Source organism: Balaenoptera borealis, assembly GCF_965194805.1.
Source record: "Balaenoptera borealis genome assembly, chromosome: 5".
Classification (NCBI taxonomy): domain Eukaryota; kingdom Metazoa; phylum Chordata; class Mammalia; order Artiodactyla; family Balaenopteridae; genus Balaenoptera; species Balaenoptera borealis.
Genome location: NC_138862.1, coordinates 5,560,695 through 5,579,345, shown reverse-complemented (window position 1 = coordinate 5,579,345; position 18,651 = coordinate 5,560,695). Strand labels below are relative to the sequence as shown.

Genomic DNA, 18,651 nt, shown 5'->3' with positions numbered 1-18,651 from the left:
TCAGTCATCAGAGATCACCCTTCTGTGACCAAAACACCTTGTAATGACACCTCTATTTGGCTCAGGAGAGGCTCAGAAGCAGTTTTTATGAGTATGAATTTTTGTGTCAAAGATTCACAGTTCATACAGACAACAAACTCCCCTCTGTAAATCATCTAAGAATGCAGAAAAGGGTGTTGACAACATGAAGCTTCATTTGAGAAGTGAGATTGAACATAAGTGCCCTTTCCCCCACCCTTTTGTTTTCCAGATTGAAGAGGGAGAATGAGGTGAGGTGGGTAGAACATGGGATAAAAGGAAAGAGTGTTAAATCTGCTGTGACAGAAACCACGAGGTTATTGCTTTGCTCCTCATTGTTTTAACTTTTCATGTAGAGAGAGGTTCCCCCCTTGATGGAGACCTTGAAATTCAAACCAATAAGGTCCCCTGTGAGCCCCTGGAGGAAGCTTTGAGTTTCTTCCTTCTCCAAAAACAACCTAACTTCAAAGTAAATATTTTTGGAGTTGAATGTGTATCTCATAATTGTCACCTTCTAGGTGACAATTCTAGGTCAAGTTGATGCTCAAATTCTGACCTTGACTCTTCTAGGTCAAAACAACAAAACCAACAACTCTGGCAAGAGTTAATGGGGGTTGGACACAGTCATCATTTGAAAATATAAAATCTTGGGATCAGTTTTTGACAAGTTCCACCAAAAGCAGAAGGTCTAGAGAAAGGAACACATAGGAGTGATGAAGCTTGGATCAATAGGTCCCTGGGAACAAGGTACCTTTGTTCTGAATATGCTTCGTTTTCTACAGGTGAGGGCAATCACCGAGACATCTACAACCTGGTTCAGAGCCACAAGGGCTCCTCCCGAACGCCAAGGGTAGAGCGTACATGTGCTTAATATTCCCACGCTAATGGATGCCCCCGGATTGGCCAGAACCCTCCATTTCTTGCGTAAAGCAAACCACGCAGCTGGCGTCCACCAGGCACTCCCTCTGGCCAGCGTCCTTCTAGGACCCCAAGTACTTTGGCAACAACCTCTTGGCTGGCTGCTCATCAGGAGTGTCAGGCTTGTTTCCACCCTGTTTGTGACAATTGTACTTGTCAAGGTAATGCAGTTTAATTTATGGAAACTGATGAAATATGAGTGCACAAAGAAAGCTGTTTTTATGACAATGGATGGGACTTTGGAAAAGCTTTCTGAAGGTAAGTTTTAAAAAAAAAAAGAAGCTTCAATTAGGTTTGGGCAAGACTAGTGAGAAGAACAGGACACATGGCAAAAAAATCAAGGCAAACAGATAAAAAGAAATTAAAAAGCAGATTACTGGCCAATGACAATACATGTTTACTCCACGATCAAGAAATTAAAGTGGAAATTACAGATGATCCATGATGAATACAGTTCAAAGAATGAAAAATGACATAGAACTCTAATCTCTTCACCCAAAACTAAAGAAATGAGTCTGGATCATTTGATTAGACAATGATTATATAATAAATGTATATGTATATGTTTTAAGTTAAACTACAATGTTTGAATTCTGTCGCTTGGTCACTGTAAAATGTAGTGATTCCTTCTTTAGTAGATTATTTCCATTAACTTGCCTGGATCACATCAGATCAAAGGGTTTTTCACTGCACTTACTACCTAAACCCCCAAGTGGTTCCTCATACACTGATTTATGATCTATCTTGTACAATCTTTCCTTGTAGGGTTATTAGAATTTTGCACAAGAAAATAATAAATATACAGAAACTGAGGCACAAGACATTGGAGAAAGATTTTCAGGATTTCTGAGCCAATACTTTACGAATGAGAATTTAAAATTTTAGCTCTGGTTTGGATTACACCACAATGGTTAAAGGTGTGGGCTTTGCAGCCTCCACGGCTGGCTTTTGCCCAACTTTACCACTTGGTTCTGTGTCCTGGGCAAGTTCATAAGTTCTCTAATAAGTCTTAGGTCCCTCATCTAGGAAGCCAGAACAATAATTATGCCAAGTTATTATTTTACTGTTAAGATTATGAGAGAGAATTCATGTGAAGAATTAATACGAGTCCTGTATATAATACGCACTGAATAAACTCTAGCTATCATTTGTAATAACCATCACCATTTCTTTATCATACATATTGCTAAAGGATTCTGGCCTTTACTTTGTAACTCAGTGTTGAATTATAAACACCAAATGTTGGGAGTGGCAGGAGACAGAGATGGCTTAGGAGGGTGTGTCTGGGACATAGTTTGTTAAGACGCACTCCTAGTCATCAGGTTACATTTTGGTAATCTGCTTTTTTCTTATGAAGATATAGGCAAGCTTAGGTAGCCTTCATGAATTTCTGGCCATCGTTGAGTGAACTTATGGCTCCAGATTTGATGGGTTGAAGTTAAGAATGCAGTGGCTGAGGACCATCTCTTCTGCATTCTCCCACGTGCTCAGACCTCCCCTGTGCACACAGATGCTCTCAGAGCTCTGGTGTCTGATGGTCCCGGCATCTCTGCTCTGACTCACGCACCTTAGACCTATCCTGTTGAAAGCAGGGCTCACCACCTTCTCTCCCAAGCCTCCCACCTCCCGTCCCCTATTGCAGGAAACAGCACGGCCATCTCCTTGGTCGCAAGAGCCAGAACCTAGAATTCTCTTCCCTTCTCGTTGTCTCTCGGTGGATGTGTAAGGTTGGTGTGTGCTTTAGACCTCCACGTGGACGTGTCAGGTCAGTGGCTGGATTCTCTTCCTGGCTCTGCACAGCACTGGACCCCTTTTTAGGTCCCTGGATGTGGCGTGCGTCTCTCACATCAGGTCATTGACACATGATGACGGAGAGCCTTGGGTTCCTCCTGCCTGGAAGTGTTCCCCGCCCTCCACCTTGTCCTTGGCAACTTGAACTCATCTCAGCTTCTGCTGGTGCGCGCTTTCTCGAGAAAACCTTCTCTGTCACTAGCCTAGGTGAGGTCAGGATGGGTTGTCTCTGAAGACGTTTCTTCATGGCACTTTTCATAACCCACTCAGGAGTGATCAGTAAATATCTGTCTCCCCCACCAGCCTGCGAGCCCCACCTTTCCTATTCTCTGCCGTGTCTCCAGTGCCCGGGCCAGTATCTGGGGCATACTAAGTCCTCCAAGCAGATTTTCTAAATGAGCTCAGTGTGGCAGGCAGGATTCTAAGATGGTGCCCAAGATTCTCGCCCTCTGATATCCACACCTGTGTAATTACTTCCCCTTGAATGTGGGTGGTACCTGTCACTATGATGGATGGATCACTCTCAAAATCAGGTTACATTTTGTGCAAAGGTGAAGGGATTTTGCAGATATGATTAAGGACCCAATCAGCTGACTTTAAGTTACTCGAAAGGAGAGTAACTTGGGTGGGCCCGACCTAATCAGATGAGCCTCTTAAAAGAGGGTCTAGATGTCAGAGAGGGATTTGGAGCAGTAGAGACGGGCTCCTGTTGGTGATGAAGAGGTCAACTGTCCTGCTATGACCACACGACCATGTGACCCTGCTGGGGCCATGTGACAGGGATTGGGGAGTGGCCTCTGGGGGCTGAGGAGATGGTCTCAGCCCTAAGGGACCTGGATCCTGTTGACCACCAGTGAGCTCGGGTGAGGATCCGACCTCAGATGAGAGCCCAGGCCCAGCCAACACTGTGATTTCAGCCTGTGAGACCTGGTTAACCCGTCCCTGGACTCCTGACCCCAGGAAATGGTCAGATAATGAATTTGTATTGTTTTAAGGTGCTAAGTTTGTGATGACTTGCTACACAGCTAGAGAATGGGTCCACACAGTCAAGCCACCTAAGAGTGTATCTTAATGTGAAACATCAGCCTTATTGTTCTGTAAAAATATTGCCTCAATCTGAAGTAAGACAAAAGTCTAAGTACCTCACAGACACTTTGGTCAGCTTCGTTTTTGTCATCATCGTTTTTCTGGTCTTAGAGATCAGCCACAGGCAGGGGTATGTGTGTGTGCGGTTTGTGGCTTGTGTGGTGTGTGCAGTGTACGTGGTGTGTGTTTTGTGATTTGTGTGATGTGTGTGTGACGTGTGTGTAGAGCATGTCTGCATGTGTAGCGTGCGTGGTGTGTGCGTGGTGTGTGTGTGTGTACAGTGTGTGCGTGTGCACGTGTGGCTTGTGGTGTATATGTGATGTCTGCACTGTGTGCGGTGTGGTGCACACATCAGGGTGTGTGTATGTGTGACCCGCCGGGACAGCCGGGTCCCCCTGAGCCCCGGGCTCTGCAGCGGCTTTTCTGAGCCGAGAGGGACACCTCCACAATAGCAGTTGTCGTCACGGCCAAGCAATGCATGAGGCCCCTTTTCTCTTCTGGTTTCCATCAGGCTCCAGTATGTCTGGCCTTTGCACCCATTAGAGCAGTGGTTTCCAAACACTCTTTAAAGTGGACAAATCCTTTTAAGTGTCATGTGGGAGACCCATGCATAACACAGTGGAAGTGGAGTGGCTCTTCCTGAAGCAGAGCTGGGAGGGAGCCCCTCAGGGGCCCTCCCCATGACCACTGGGCACCTCTGAGGCCCCCCTAGGAGCCCTTGGACTTCCTAGGAACCTGTGTGAGAATCACTGCAGCGGAGGAAGCTTTGACATCCACGTGGTGGAAGGCCTCCCAGGACATCCTGGTCTGTTGTGTTGCCGGTGTATCCGCTACTACACAGAGCACATCACAACCCTGCCAAATGCTGCAGGACTCTGGAATCCTAAGCAGTATTGATACCGATTAATTGACAGGCCTTCCCATGGCACACAAAGCCTTCAGTGTCCCCTGAAGGGCAGCCCTGCTGGCGGTTAGGCAAATACACACACGCGCGCACACACACACACACACACACACACACACACACAGAGTCCATCACCTTTAAGGTGAACCAGGGTGCGGTTACACTATCATCTGAGAACACACCATCCATGCCTTCAAGAGGATGTATGGCTCAAGATACGGGTGGCCAGAGGAATCAAATATCCTGATGTCTGTTTATTTTTCTCTCGCTCTTAGCTCCACTTTCAGATGTCCTGCTAAACAGATCGTTAACCGTGGCAGAGAGGGACCAAAGATCACATACTACAGCTCCTGCTGGCCTTCTTCCCACTTGGAAGAGCTATGTGCATTTGTGATGTATTCAGTAAATATTTGCACTTAAACACAACCGTCGCTATTTATATATATGCAATGTTTTCTTTTGTAGAAAAGGATCAGGGCTGAAACTACCTTCTGCCAGCAGAATGAAAATAACAATTGGAAAAATAATAGATTGCGTTTGTGTGTGTTCTCTTTCCCCATGGCTTGGTTCAGATTATATTCTCAGCAAATAAAATGGTATCAGGATTTCACAAACGTTTTAGAATTCAGAATTAGTTGTCTTGTGTTCAAAAACAAAAAGCTTGATTGGCAAATAATCTTTTGTGGTCTTGCAGCAATAAAATATGTGCAAGTTCTCAATGACTGAGCAGTCCTGGGGAGAGAAGCTGAGACGTCCGTTTTTCTTACAGACCCTGAGAATATCTCCATGGACCCACAACTATACTGATGGAACGGAGACTATGGACCCGATAATATGTCCAAGGATCTATATCAGAGATCTATATCAAGATCTCCATATTCTTGGAGAATACGTCCAAGAATCTTTATAGAAACTGAGAAACTACTTATGGAACAGAAGACTTGTTTTCTAAACAAATATTTCAGTTGTGAATTATCCCCTATAAAAGTAAACGTTTTGTCTGTGTTATTTTTCAATTTCATTTATTTAATCTATTTTTATTTATTTATTATTGATTCTGTTTTTATCTCTTTCACTAGCAAGTGATAAATTTTTCCTTTTTAAGATGATCAGTGACCTAACAACATAATTTAAAATTCCAGACCCCGTGACACTGAGGGGTGAGGACGTTAGTTTAAGAACTGTTTTGGGCAGAGAAGTCCTAATTGAATGTTTGCTGTGAATGTGTTAATATTTCTTTACTTGCAAGAACATCAATAAACAATGAAACTTCAACCTGTGCCTAGACCAGTGCTTTTCTGAGGAAAAACAATATATGTTGACAATTATTATTTTCTATTTTTACATCGTTTAATTGAAGTCGGCAGTGTTATCCAAACTTCAAATCATAAGACTTCATAGAAGCATCAACAGGATTTATACTCTTTGATTACGCATTCCTTTCAAGCAGACACAAAATTGTAATCAGTTCTGTAAACTGCTCAAATGTCTATTTATATTAGACATTGAGTCTATAAGGATGGCTGGCACAATTCTTCACCATTTCTAGATTAGTGAATTTTTCATGTGAATCTGGGAAATAGGCTCATTATTATACTAGTTTTTCTCTCTTTCTACCTAATCTCTGCTCTGCTTCTTTTTGAAAATGCTGATGATTTATCCCAGGTAAATACTGACACTCAGCTCTGCATCAGTCTTCGTCCACGTTAGCACAAGTGGAATTCTTGATCTCCTCCCTGGGGTAACTGGTGTGCCCAAGGCAGGGCCTTCCACAATTAATCACATCTCCCCTTACTATTAGCACTGGATATGAAAGCAGAGAATTGATTGACAAATTACACTTTGGGTCTCAGGGTCAAGTTTTGAGACAGAGCTCTATGATTTCTAAAACTGGAGGAGTAATTAAAAATTGATCCCAAATTACCAGTCAGTATGGAGCTGTAAAGAGCTTTCCACTTTTATTGGATTTCTGTACGTTTTTCTGAAAAATGCAGGTGTCAAAATTCATGTTGCTGATCAATTTGCTCTTTAAATAATAATTCCAGTGACATCTGTGTTATTGCTTAGCAATGCAAAAGAAGGTTCCACCCTCATTCTGAAGGAGTGGAGATCAAATAATCAAATGTCTAGTGTCAGGAACCATCCCACGATATGTCAAGCTAGGTGATGTTTGCACACATCACTTCACTTTTTATGTCTTAATTCTGTGCAGTCTGATTGTCATTTTGTACATGAAAAAAGTCCAGTTCAGAGGAAGTGAGGTAAGGTGTCAAAGTCCCACGGCAGCAGGTGGCAGAGCCAGCATCTAGACACAGCTCTCTGTCTATTACATTTAAAAAATTAAATATGGCTGTCTTCACCCAGGACATAGCTTTGTAGATATCTCTATGAATGTGTGACTTCTTAATGGCATTGCATTTTGACCTCAGATTTCCCTAAAGAGTGCAATTTCTTTGGGCGGCATTGGCTGACACCTGCACATAACTGGGAATAATCACTTGTGTGTTCTAGAAAAACTGAGGGTAATGAGGTTAAATTTGTGTGCGGGAGCTAGAATGCAAGAAGGGCTAGAGAGACAATAAAGATAATATGTGAGGGTAGACGGACAGGACTGCTTGGGGAGCAGGGCTGGGTTTGATGAGGGCAGAGCAGAGAGTGATGTTGTGAATGTCAGGGGAGTGTCCTTAGGAGACAGAAAAGCTGGGCAGGAAGGGTCTGCCCAAGCCTCTGACAGTGTGTCCCTAGCTTTGCTCCCACAGGACATAGTGGGTGAAGCAACAGCATGTTGACTGTCTATGTAGTAAAGGACATCAAACCTGCCAATACATGGGCAGTCATGGGCAATGGAAAACAGCTCTCCCACCCACACCCTGCCCAGCTTCCTGGGGAACAGAGGCCCTGTAAGAAGACAAAAAAACAAAACAAAACTGCAGAGCCAAATCAGCACAGAATTTAGGCGTAGTGGTTCCCATCTCAACTCTGGCTCGGGTATAATTCTGAGCTCTGATTTGGAGGATTCCACAAGGGAATCAATTTGATATCAATTGCTCTTTCTTTTATTAAGGTAGAAACTGTTTTTCTCACTATTGCCATAATATGTATTAGAAGTTAAATTATTCTTCAAAAAGTCTGCAGTGAGGTCCCTCAGGCTTTCCCTTAAAATAATATAAAAAACTATTTTGCCATACAGTTTTTGTAGGATTGGGAAATAGTCACATAACCAAGTCCAAACTGTGATCTGAAAGATGTGCTACGATTTAAAATTTTACTAAATAATCATAAATTTTTGTAAGAAATTTTAAAAAATTAACATGAAGCTCTCACACTGAGGGCTTATTCTAATGTTATTCTAAAGCTGGCACAGCATATGACGACGTAGACCATTATAGACCATTACATAATTTTTAAGTGGAGAGATGGAAATGATCAGAGCTTACACTAATAGCTAAAGAGTCACTGAAATTATTCTCATGGGATACAAAACAGGGGTGGCCCTGGGATACAGCCCTAGGATAAAAGGCACTTTTGTTTAAAATAATATGTGCCTCCCCCCACCCCCCAAAAAAATAAAAATTATAGGGGAAGAGAGAAACAATGGATAAATCAAACAAAGGTGACACAGGAAGTGCTGGTCTGAATCGTGCTGGAATATTTGGGGAGGGCAGCAAAAAGTTTGCATGGAGCAAAGTCAAGAATAGGTGGGTGAATTAATTCTCTGACCCAGCCTTTCCAGCAATAGCTCCTGCCCGGGAATGCTGCCAGCTGGTGGGAGCCTCCTGTGTGTCCCCTGGAGGTTCAGACGGGTCCTGAGCTCTCCCCCAACAAGCCGCCCCCTTTCTCACCATCCTCTTTGGTCCGAGTGAAGATCTGCTCGCTTCGCACGCCGTCCCCAGCCCGGGTGAAGGCCAGCACCTGGATGCTGTAGTTGGTGTATTTCTCCAGCCCGTCCAGCTCCAGGGAGGGCTGCGTGGTGGTGACGTTTTTAATCTCGCCCAGCTCTGGAGGACAAGAAAACACGAACCTGTTACCGCGGCTGTGGGCACCGTCCTTGCTGCCCAGCACTGGGCCACGAGCCTCCATCAGTCACGCCCTGAAATCACTCAGGGTACTAGGCACGGTCTTCCTGTGACACCAACGCTCTGCGACATTTGGAAAAGGTCATTTGCACCAAACTGCCACAGAGCACAGGGCGGAAAATCGGTCTGGAAAACAGCAATTCACTCCAAGTGTTATAAACCCAACGCTGGCCCCGTGGCTGCCCTCCTGAACTGTCCCCAGGCAGGTTTCCCGCACCCCAGGCCCCAGGGAGCCAGAACCACTCTGCTCACTCTGCAGAGACCCTTCTAACTGCTCATCAAGAAGCTCATCAACAAGTCGAGTTTCATTTTTCCATTTAAAAAAGCAAACTCCTTTAAGGTGCACGTGTTTTTCAGCACCTAACTTAAGTATATGAGCCACGGCAGCGCAGCAAACCCCTCCTGCCACCTGGAGTGAACCCTTCGGCTGATGTGTCGGGAACGTGGCGTCAGCTAAAACTCCTTCACATTCTGGAGCGGGATCAGCTAATGACAGGCAAAGATGGACCTTTATGCTGGCCCATCTGAGGTATGCGATAGACGGCAGTTTGAGAAAACTCACGGTGATGTGTTAAATACCGCCACGGGGGCTTCCCTTGTGGCGCAGTGGTTGAGAATCTGCCTGCCAATGAAGGGGACGCAGGTTCGAGCCCTGGTCTGGGAAGATCCCACATGCCGCGGAGCAACTAGGCCCGTGAGCCACAACTACTGAGCCTGCGCGTCTGGAGCCTGTGCTCCGCAACGGGAGAGGCCACGATAGTGAGAGGCCCGCGCACTGCAATGAAGAGTGGCCCCCACTTGCTGCAACTAGAGAAAGCCCTCGCACAGAAATGAAGACCCAACACAGCCAAAAATAAATAAATAAATAAATAAATAAATAAATAAATAAATAAATAAATAAATAAATAAAATTCAGTTCTCTGGGGAAAAAAAATCATTAAAAAAAGAAAAAAATCCATTGTTTAAAAAAACAAACAAACAGACAAAAATACCGCCATGGGTGCTCTGGATTTTGAAAGGAGCCACTGGCGGAGGAGCTGCAGGAGGAGGGAGGGGCCTGAGGAACTGCTCACATTTAGGGCAAGTGGCCGTGTGTGGGATGTTTGCTGCAGGCTGGCCCCCGGGCCCGCTGTGCCCGGTCACTCAGAACTGGGGTGGGAGACGGGGTCCAGGAGGGAGTCCTCCTTGGTGTCTGGCCACCTCTGCACACAATGCACACAGTGAGGCTGCCCGAAAGGGTCTCTCGCGCTCTCTGGCCTCAGTAAAGGCAGCTGACACGCCGTGTGTGCTTCCTTAGGTTCTGGGTTCCCAGGTTAACTCATTTACCCAGCATGACCATGCCCTTGTTTCCACAACCCATTCATTTTACAGGAGAGGAAACTGAGGCAGGCAGAGGCTCAGTAGCTTCCCCAGGTCCCGGAGCCGAGCACGGGGGCCGAGAGCATGGGCCGTGGCACCACAGGCTGTGGCCGCACGGCCACAGTCCACACTCTCAGTGACTTCCTGTGGGCGCTCGGTGGACCTGCATGTCACCCAGATGAGATGTGCTTCTGCCAGCCTGGTTTTCTCTTCCTGCTCTCTGTTTTTCTTTCCTCTTGTCCTTCTAGCACATTGCACAGAAGTTCGGAGATGAGTGGCCAGCTGTTTTGTGATTATGGTGACTATGAATGTCTATTTTTACTTTTCGTCATCAAAAGGATCAAGGTTGAACTGGACATAGCAGGATAGTTGAATTTAAAAGCAGGGGGGAGCCAAGGCTTGTCACTCACATGCCAGGGACCCCTGTGTGTGATGAGGGCTGTGAGGGGACGGGAAAAATGGGCACAGACACAACCCCGGACCCCAACAGGAGCCCGACGCCTGTTCCCACCTTGGGCAGCTTGTGGATGAGTTCTGGGGTGGGGGAGAGAGCAGAGCAAAGGGCGCAGCCCCCCAAAGATGCCTGTGGCCTGGTGTCTTCTGGGGGAGACCAGCTGGTGGCAGACTTTTAGGGGCCACAATCTAGAAACCAGAGCAGATGGCTTATGAAAATGAAAAAAAAATGTTTTTTCCTGTGTGGTTACTGTGCATTTAGAAGGCTGACAATCGTTACCCTCAGATGGGTTAGAAATTCTTTCCTGTGAGGGAAAAGTCTGTCCTGGGTGACCATCAGACCTCTTTCCATTATATTATTCATTTATAACTTTCATTTTCCTGAACATAGCTAATATAGGTCAATTGGAGTAGGTTAAAAAATTCAAATGCTGATGGAAAAAGTTTAAGTATAGATCTCATCAAGATATTTTCAGATTTAGGAACGTCTACATTATGCCAAAGATTACACACACACACACAGGGAAAATGCAACTCAGGGGAGGGGCTTCCACGGGGCTGTGTGCAGGGCTAGTTATGAGAACTTGACTATATCATGTGACCTCTTGGGGCCTCTGGTTTTATGCTTTTGTTTTTATCTTTAAGACGGACCCAGGGTCTCTACATCACGGGGGAAGTACGAGCTCCAATTACAGTGCAGGGGAAAGGTGCGCCGATGGGACAGGGCTGTTCCCCAGTGAGACACAGTGATGGAGAAGAGGACAGTTAAGAGGGAGAAGGGCAAAGTGGGACACCTTGATCTTTTGAAAGAAAGCAACACTTGACACAAAAGAATTACACCCGCTCATGAATTACCATACTAATTAGAATTGGTATTTGGATATTGACTCATATGTGGGTTCATATTATTTGGAAGAACTAATTTATCACGAACCATGAATATGAATGCAGTCCAAACCCCTGTTCAAAATTACCCCCCCCAAGGATTTTTAAAAACTACCTGTGCCCCAGAATCGACCACAAAAGCACCCCATTCTCTCTGCTGGGAGGGTATGTCCCTGACTCATCAATGTAGAGGAAGTAAAAAGGAAAATTATGAAAAAAGCCAAATTCAAAACAGCGTGCTTCATTTGTCGTTCTTTCAAGCTCCTTTTCTTTTTTTATGGCTTAAACACGGATTTCTATCACCTACTTTTCACGGCCCCAGTGGAGTCATTAAAAAAAAAAAAAAAAAAAAAATATATATATATATATATGGGACAGTACAGTAGAAATTAGCACAACACTATAAATCAACTATACTTCAATAAAATAAATTTTTTTAAATATATGGGAAGCAAAGAATAGTGTTCAGTTGAAATCATGAGTAAAATAACGTGAAATTAATATAGAAAATAAATTCAGAAATCATACTATTTATAGTACAAAAAGTTTTTTTAAGAAAAACTTTATATTTTAAAACAAAATAGTTTTATGTATTTATTTACACCCTTCTTCATTCTTAACGGGTCTAAGGAAGAAATCAAAATAGGGGTGGAAATCACTTTTCCCAAGCACCTCCTCAACCTGCCGGCATCGTAGCAAAAGTCTTGGTTGGCACTTAAACGTTGCTTTGATTCAGAATCTGTCGTTTTTGTCTTGAAGAAAGACAGAGGGTTGAAAAGCAGCTCCAATTCCGATGGAAATAGCGGATTTTCAAAGTGTGCCATTTTCCTAGCAATCTTAGACTAACTGCTTCTGTCAGGTCTTAAAAATTATTTGACTTTCAGATTATAAAATACTCAAATTTCACCGACCTATTGTACATTTAACCTGTCCTATCAAATATATTAACCAGTTTTATCTGGTCATATTGACAATAACAAAATGCTTTTTAATGCATATTTTAAAAAGTATTTGGGGCAATTGCTAATCACAGCAGTAGTAAGGATCTCCTTCTCTCTTGGCCTGCACGAGTGAGTGTGGGTGTGTGTCTATGTGTGGTGTATCCTCAAGCTTAGCAGGTATAGTTCTTTACATGATCACTATGTGTTGTGTGTCTGTGGGAACCTCAGGGCCGCAATCTAAGAGTTTGTGCACAAGAATCCAGTAATTCCATGAAATTCCCTGCTAATGCATAAATGTCACTTCCCAGAGGTAGCAGGTCAGGAATGACTGTTCACAGCAGGTTTCTGAGGGTTTCTTTCTCATCTTTTGGAGATTAAGTGTAGAACTTCTACATTAGGCATTAAGCACATCCCCTTGATCTTCATACAGTGAGTAAAAGTACCTTTAGAAACTGTATGCATTTCCAAGCATTCTTTATTTAAAGACTTGTATGTTTTTAAATATTCAAGTTTTTAAAGCTTTAAAGTGTAAAGTTGACTGAACGATCTTAACCGTCTCACCCGTCGCAGAGCTAAGGTGCTTACGGGCATTTATTAGCACATACGAGTAAAACATGAAAATGTGACGAACAGTCACCACCGGATTATGGAAACGTTTCCAACAAGAACAAAAAAGGAACGATTTTAGTGCAACACTGCCTTTAGGTATGTTAGCGTGTTTAATTTCATCTTATTCGAGATGAGGATTAGACACCAGAACAAGTATATGCCATGCTCTATTACCGTATTGTGTCAGTAAAGTAGATAATGTGAAATTTTTCGTTGCTCCGTATCTTACTTCTATGGGAATTTTAAAGCTCTGTTTGCAGGGAGGAGGTGAAGTGAATCACCTGTTTAACTCCGTCCCTCCGTGGGGCTGGCTGTGCCTCACTGGGCTAGAGGTTCTGTATGCATCACATCTCCCCACTCTCACTAGGCGAGAGCATCCATCGGGGCAGATGCTGCATCCTCAGTGTCAGGCAGGAGCTTAGCACAGAGTAGCTGCTCAGGTAACACGTCTGCTTCGGGGGGGCCCACAAGGGGAATCAGAATGTCTCCCACTGCTGGCACCACGCAAAGTGCTACCTCGACATCAAGGGAATCAGATCTGGTCCTCAGCTCTGAGACACAAGTCTGGCTGCAGATGTAAACAGCTAAGCCTGGAACTCTGCTATTTACTTAGCAAATTAAGCTGCCTTTGCTAATGTGTCTTCCTTCCTTTATTCGGGCACCAATAGTGGAACCCCTGCAGCCTCTGAGGCCCAGTGTGTTCTGATTACATAGGTGGGGAAAGTGACCGGGTTGGCAGAGCAGACCCAGGTGGTCCTGAGCAGAGGTGGGAAATGCCCTGGGGGCCTCTGTGTTTGCCCAGACTCAGGGGACCCACAGTCAGAAGAGCTGCAGGAAGCCCCAAACCAGAGCGGAGGCACCCCCGGGGGCTGGATATGGGGAGCGGGGGAGGGTGCAGGTGTGGGCCACCCAAGTCCTGGGCCACAAGCAGAGAGCAAAGCCTTTCCTGTTAGGGGCTGTAGCTCAGGCTGGGCCTGTCGTGCTCCTGGCATGGGGCTCAGCCTGGCTCGGTGACGTCAGGCCTCTGACAGCACAGACACAGACGTGTTCTGCTCAAGACACTTGGAGCCCCAATCTCGCCACCCCGAGCTGACCCTCTCTCGTGCCAAGTCTTGCCTCCAAACTGGAGAATTTTGGCCGACAACTTGAAAGAAAAAAAAAAAAATCACAAAGAAACAAGAAGGAAGAGAGGGAATATGAGGAGGAAAAAAGAAAAAGGAGGGGACAAAAATGGAGAGTCTGGGATGAAAGCGCTCCTCATGGGAACAATAATACTCCTCCCAAGGTGTTCTGGTTCTGGCATTCTTCCTGAACCCCTCCTAGTTCAACTACAGGAGCTTAAGAATTTTCCCTGCAGAGTCCTATCAGGGAATAGGAAGAGGTCAGCCTTTCAGGATACACATCACGTAGAACTTTCTAGATACAGATCAAGGTTTTGGTGCTGCCTGCAGAGGCTTGACATAGATACTCATAATTAGGAAAACACATCTATTCCTAGATTCCCCAAGTGCCACCTTCTCCTATCCTTCAAATTGCTTTTTGAAGGTATATGATTTAAACAGCTGTGTACACCTGTTAAAATATCAGATATGAGATAACAGAAAGACTTGGGGAAAGGAGAAAAGTACCCATCGATAAAGAACTGCCCACCCTGTGCTGAATCCCATGGTAGGAGGAGGGGGTCTGCAAATTCCATTGCGCATCCTTTGGGGCAAACTCAAAGTTCTAGTTTAATCCTCTTACCTCCATCCATGAGGTTGGCCCAGTAAATGACTCTGAACCCCTGGAGAATTCCATTCAAGGCTTCCTTGGAAAGTGTGGACCAGGATATTGATATGCTTTCTGGTGATGTTGCTATGGCTTGGACATTTTCGGGGGGGTAACTGGGCACTGAAATTAGATAATTAGAATCTGTAATAACTGTGGGTGGTTTAATTAGCAAAGCAATATTGAATAAGCAACATTAGTTTAATATTTCAAAGTACAAGAAAAGAAAAAACTGCACTCAATCCCCCAAATTAAGGAAAAAAATGAGTACCATTTCTCTATACAAATATTATGATAACTCAGTAAAATGCAATGACTTCATATGACTTCCACTGTCTCTCTTTCCAGAATAACTGCTTCACTTTTAAGCCCCAGGCTTATGGAGTTGAGAACCTTCTGATCCGATTGCATGAGTAAAAGACCATTGCTGGTCTGGCTTATGTTCCCATTACCCTTGCAAGTTACTGTTGTAAGTTACATGTACTTTATACAGTACATCTCCTCATACTGAGTAATATCTGGCATGTAAATTGGAAGCCTCACTATTGAAAGTGCCAAAAAGTAGACACGTCATCGTATTTACTGCCCCATCCCCAGCAGGGTCCCTTTCAATACTATACCATTCGTCAGAGGAAAGAGCGAAAATGGACTAGGATACAGGCTAGAAGGATATTTGAAGTATTTTTCACGGGGGTTTATGCAAACCTTAAATGTCGTGGCTGGGAGAGGGGGCAAAATAGTGACTGAATTGCAAACATCAGTGAAAGATGAACATTAAAGTGAAAACCCAAAGGCATATCTAACCACACCTGCAAAGACTATGAAGATGGAAAGAAAATCCTGGACTTCTGGTTTCTAGCTAAGACTTCTCTCTCTGTGAAAAAGGTCAGAAATTATAGACACAAGTCACCATGTGTGTTCTCAAACCTATGACCCAGTGGCTAGTTTCACGACAGGCAACTGCCATGCAAGCTTGCTGCTGGAAAAATCTACCACCTACTCCTACAGCTAACCCTATATTTAGCCTCTGCACCTAAAAGATGGTGCTTCTGGACACTAGGGCTCTCTCTCTTTTCAAGCATTGCTGGAAAATGTGAGTTCTTAGGTGGTCAAGGTGGGAGGGTACATTAATTCCTTATGGCCACTAGGGGGCGCTCAGTCACCGTGAGATTGCTCCAAGGAAGCTTGGTCATTCCTGTTCTCTGGTCTCAGAATGCTTGAAAATAAAAAGCAATCATTTAAAGAAAAAAAGAAAGAAAGAAAGAAAAAAGAAAAAGAAAAAAATCCTCCTTAACATTGATTTGTAAGAAATTCTTAGAAAATCGGATTTCTACACTCTGGCCAGACTGCTGCAGTCACAGGGAGAGCTTTGGTTTCACGCGGGAAAAGCCCACCTCTTGGGCTTGATGGAGAAGGATGCTGAAAAAGGTATGAATTTGGCTTTGCAATCAAGGTCTGTCAAGGGCACCAAACCAAGGTAGCCCACGAGTTAATCAGGGCAGCTTCCCCACCGGAACCCCCAGTCCCTGCCGGCCTGGATGCCATTGTCACAGCAAAGCCCGAAGGCGGCCAGGCTCTGGGGACCCAGAGCAGCGGCTGGAACCTACCATCCTCGAGGGTGGTGGTGATGACTTCCTGAGAAGAAGGCCCCGTCCCGGCCCGGTTGCAGGCCTGCACCACCAGGCCGTACTGGGTGAACTTGTTTAGGTTGCTGAGGGTGTAAATCTCACTGTCCCCCGTGGTGTCGATACTGATGATGTTGAACTGGAAGTTGCCCCCAGTGCTGTACTCGCGGTAACCTATTTGGTAGCCACGGATCATCCCATTTTGCAGATGTTTCTTGGGAGCCTAAACAGGAAAGAGAAGAATCACTAAAGAATACTGTTTGTGATTTGGTAAAAAAACAATGCTATTTTTGGATGCTTTAAACCTGTTCGAAAGCCAGTTAATCCTACTGTATACCTATGGCCAAACTACAAATTATACGCCGTGAATAATTTGGACATTGCAAAGTTACCAAGTAAAATGTGAGTAGCTAAACAATCAAACAAAAAAGAATACTCGAGGTGTGACAAGAGGAAAACCGGCATCTGCCCTTCTCTTAGGCAAATAAAAATGAAATTGAATAAGCATGGAAATAATCATAACAGGTGTGGCAGTAGTAATAGTAATAGTAGCAGCAAACTCATACCTAGAGGCTGCTCATGGCCAGGTACTCTACCTGTACCTGCGCGAATGAGCCCAACCCTCACTGCAGCCCCGGGACATAGCACCACCAAGACCTTCATTGACACAGGAGGTCCCACAGGCATGAGGGACAGGAGGCGAATCCACCACAGAGCCTGTGCTTCCAGCCCCTCCCTCATGCTGCCAGGACAGCCGACTTCTCTAAGTGGTGGGGAAGTTTTGAAAGATGGATTGCGTCTGTGGTACCTCTGCCTACACCAACCATCACCTGGGGAGACTGATATTCGTGTTTTCACCCAGCAAAATCTACGGAGCTCTGCCACATTGTTCCAGGCACTGGGGAACAAAAGTGTTTTTTTAAAAAAGGTCCCTGCCCTCATGGAGCTTATACTCTAATGGAATATTCCAGAACAAAGGTGTTTCCACGTCGAAAACTGGATGTGAAGGGGAGTCCACCCCTGGCAGGAAGGCAAACCTCTTTCATTAAGGCCTGAGTCATTCAGGGATCATTTTATGGTGATTTAAGCCAGGCAAGGTGAGGCTAGAGTTACGAGTCAAAAACAGAACAGTTTTCGCTGACACGTTGGACTTTTTAAGAATCCAGACGTTTTTCAAGTATGTTTTAAGAACAACATCAAAGTGATGCTCTAAAGTAATAAAGGTGTGGTAGGCTTTCAGGCAATCAACAGCTATGTGCGTGTGTGTGTGTGTGTTTGTATTATGTCTGTGTGTGCATATGTGTGAGCAGATATGTGTATGTATGTGCATGTGTATGTGTACATGTGTATTTCAGTACAAACCGTGGGTTAAGGTCTCTTGGGGCTCTGAAAAGCTTTCTGAAAATGCTTACAATCCCATTGGAGAGAGGAAATATGCACTCAGGAAACTGCAGAGAAATCTGAAGTGTTCAAGTGTGTGGTACTGGACAGTGGAGGCCAGCAGGCTTCTCAAAAGTGGCAAAATGAGCGTGGTCTGAAGCAGTCAGAAGATGCTGACCGCAGGTGGGGCTGGAGGGATGGCCAGGGCTCCGGAAGGGGAGGGAGGGTGCGGGGTGGGAGAGACAGAGCAGCTGGAATGGACTGGGGGGGCGCTGCTGAATGCCCAGGGGTGAGCAAGGGCAGACAGAGAGGATCTGCCCAGGATGGGGGTGGGGTGAGGCTGGACCACCAACAGGAAGAAGGCAGAAGAAGGTCGGGAGCTGACAGCGCCATGAACGAATTCAGCAGACGCTTGTGGATTGCCTACCATGCCAGCCCCCTGCGGCATGAATGTCGCCAGCTGTCTTTGGGTGTTTGTCTGAGTTATACAAGAGCAGTAAAATCACATTTCTTTTTTCAGGCGAGTTTCCTCATTTATGGTTTCCTTGGATCCCACTGCCTTTCTCAACAACTCATCTGATTTCAGGCATTTACATGGTGCTAACAGGTATCAAAGAAACAGCCTGGAAACCATTACTTCTGCAGTCAAGTTGGCAGTCAGATGTTGACACAAAAGCACACCCCTTTCTTATTATAAGCAAGTGTCTATGCGCTCCTGCTTTTGCGTTGATGAACTACAACTTTTCACTCTGCTTTAAAATTGGATCCAAAGGTTTCAGATTTTGAGAATTCCATTACCTGGAATTTGTTTTACCTAAACCACTGAATTGCATTTGTAT

At 44.9% G+C, this 18,651-nt stretch overlaps 1 protein-coding gene across 2 annotated transcripts in view; it reads right to left on the bottom strand.

Moving 5' to 3' along the window:
- DSCAM (DS cell adhesion molecule) overlaps positions 1-18,651 on the bottom strand; it is a gene marked incomplete at its 5' end in the record, with an annotated part of 739,398 nt that overhangs the window by 87,520 nt on the left and 633,227 nt on the right. For both annotated transcript variants that reach the window (XM_082393800.1, XM_082393801.1), the window contains 3 exons: positions 8,560-8,715; positions 14,784-14,930; positions 16,415-16,655. In XM_082393800.1, coding sequence (XP_082249926.1) covers positions 8,560-8,715; positions 14,784-14,930; positions 16,415-16,655 — 544 coding nt within the window. The remainder of the gene's footprint in view (positions 1-8,559; positions 8,716-14,783; positions 14,931-16,414; positions 16,656-18,651) is intronic.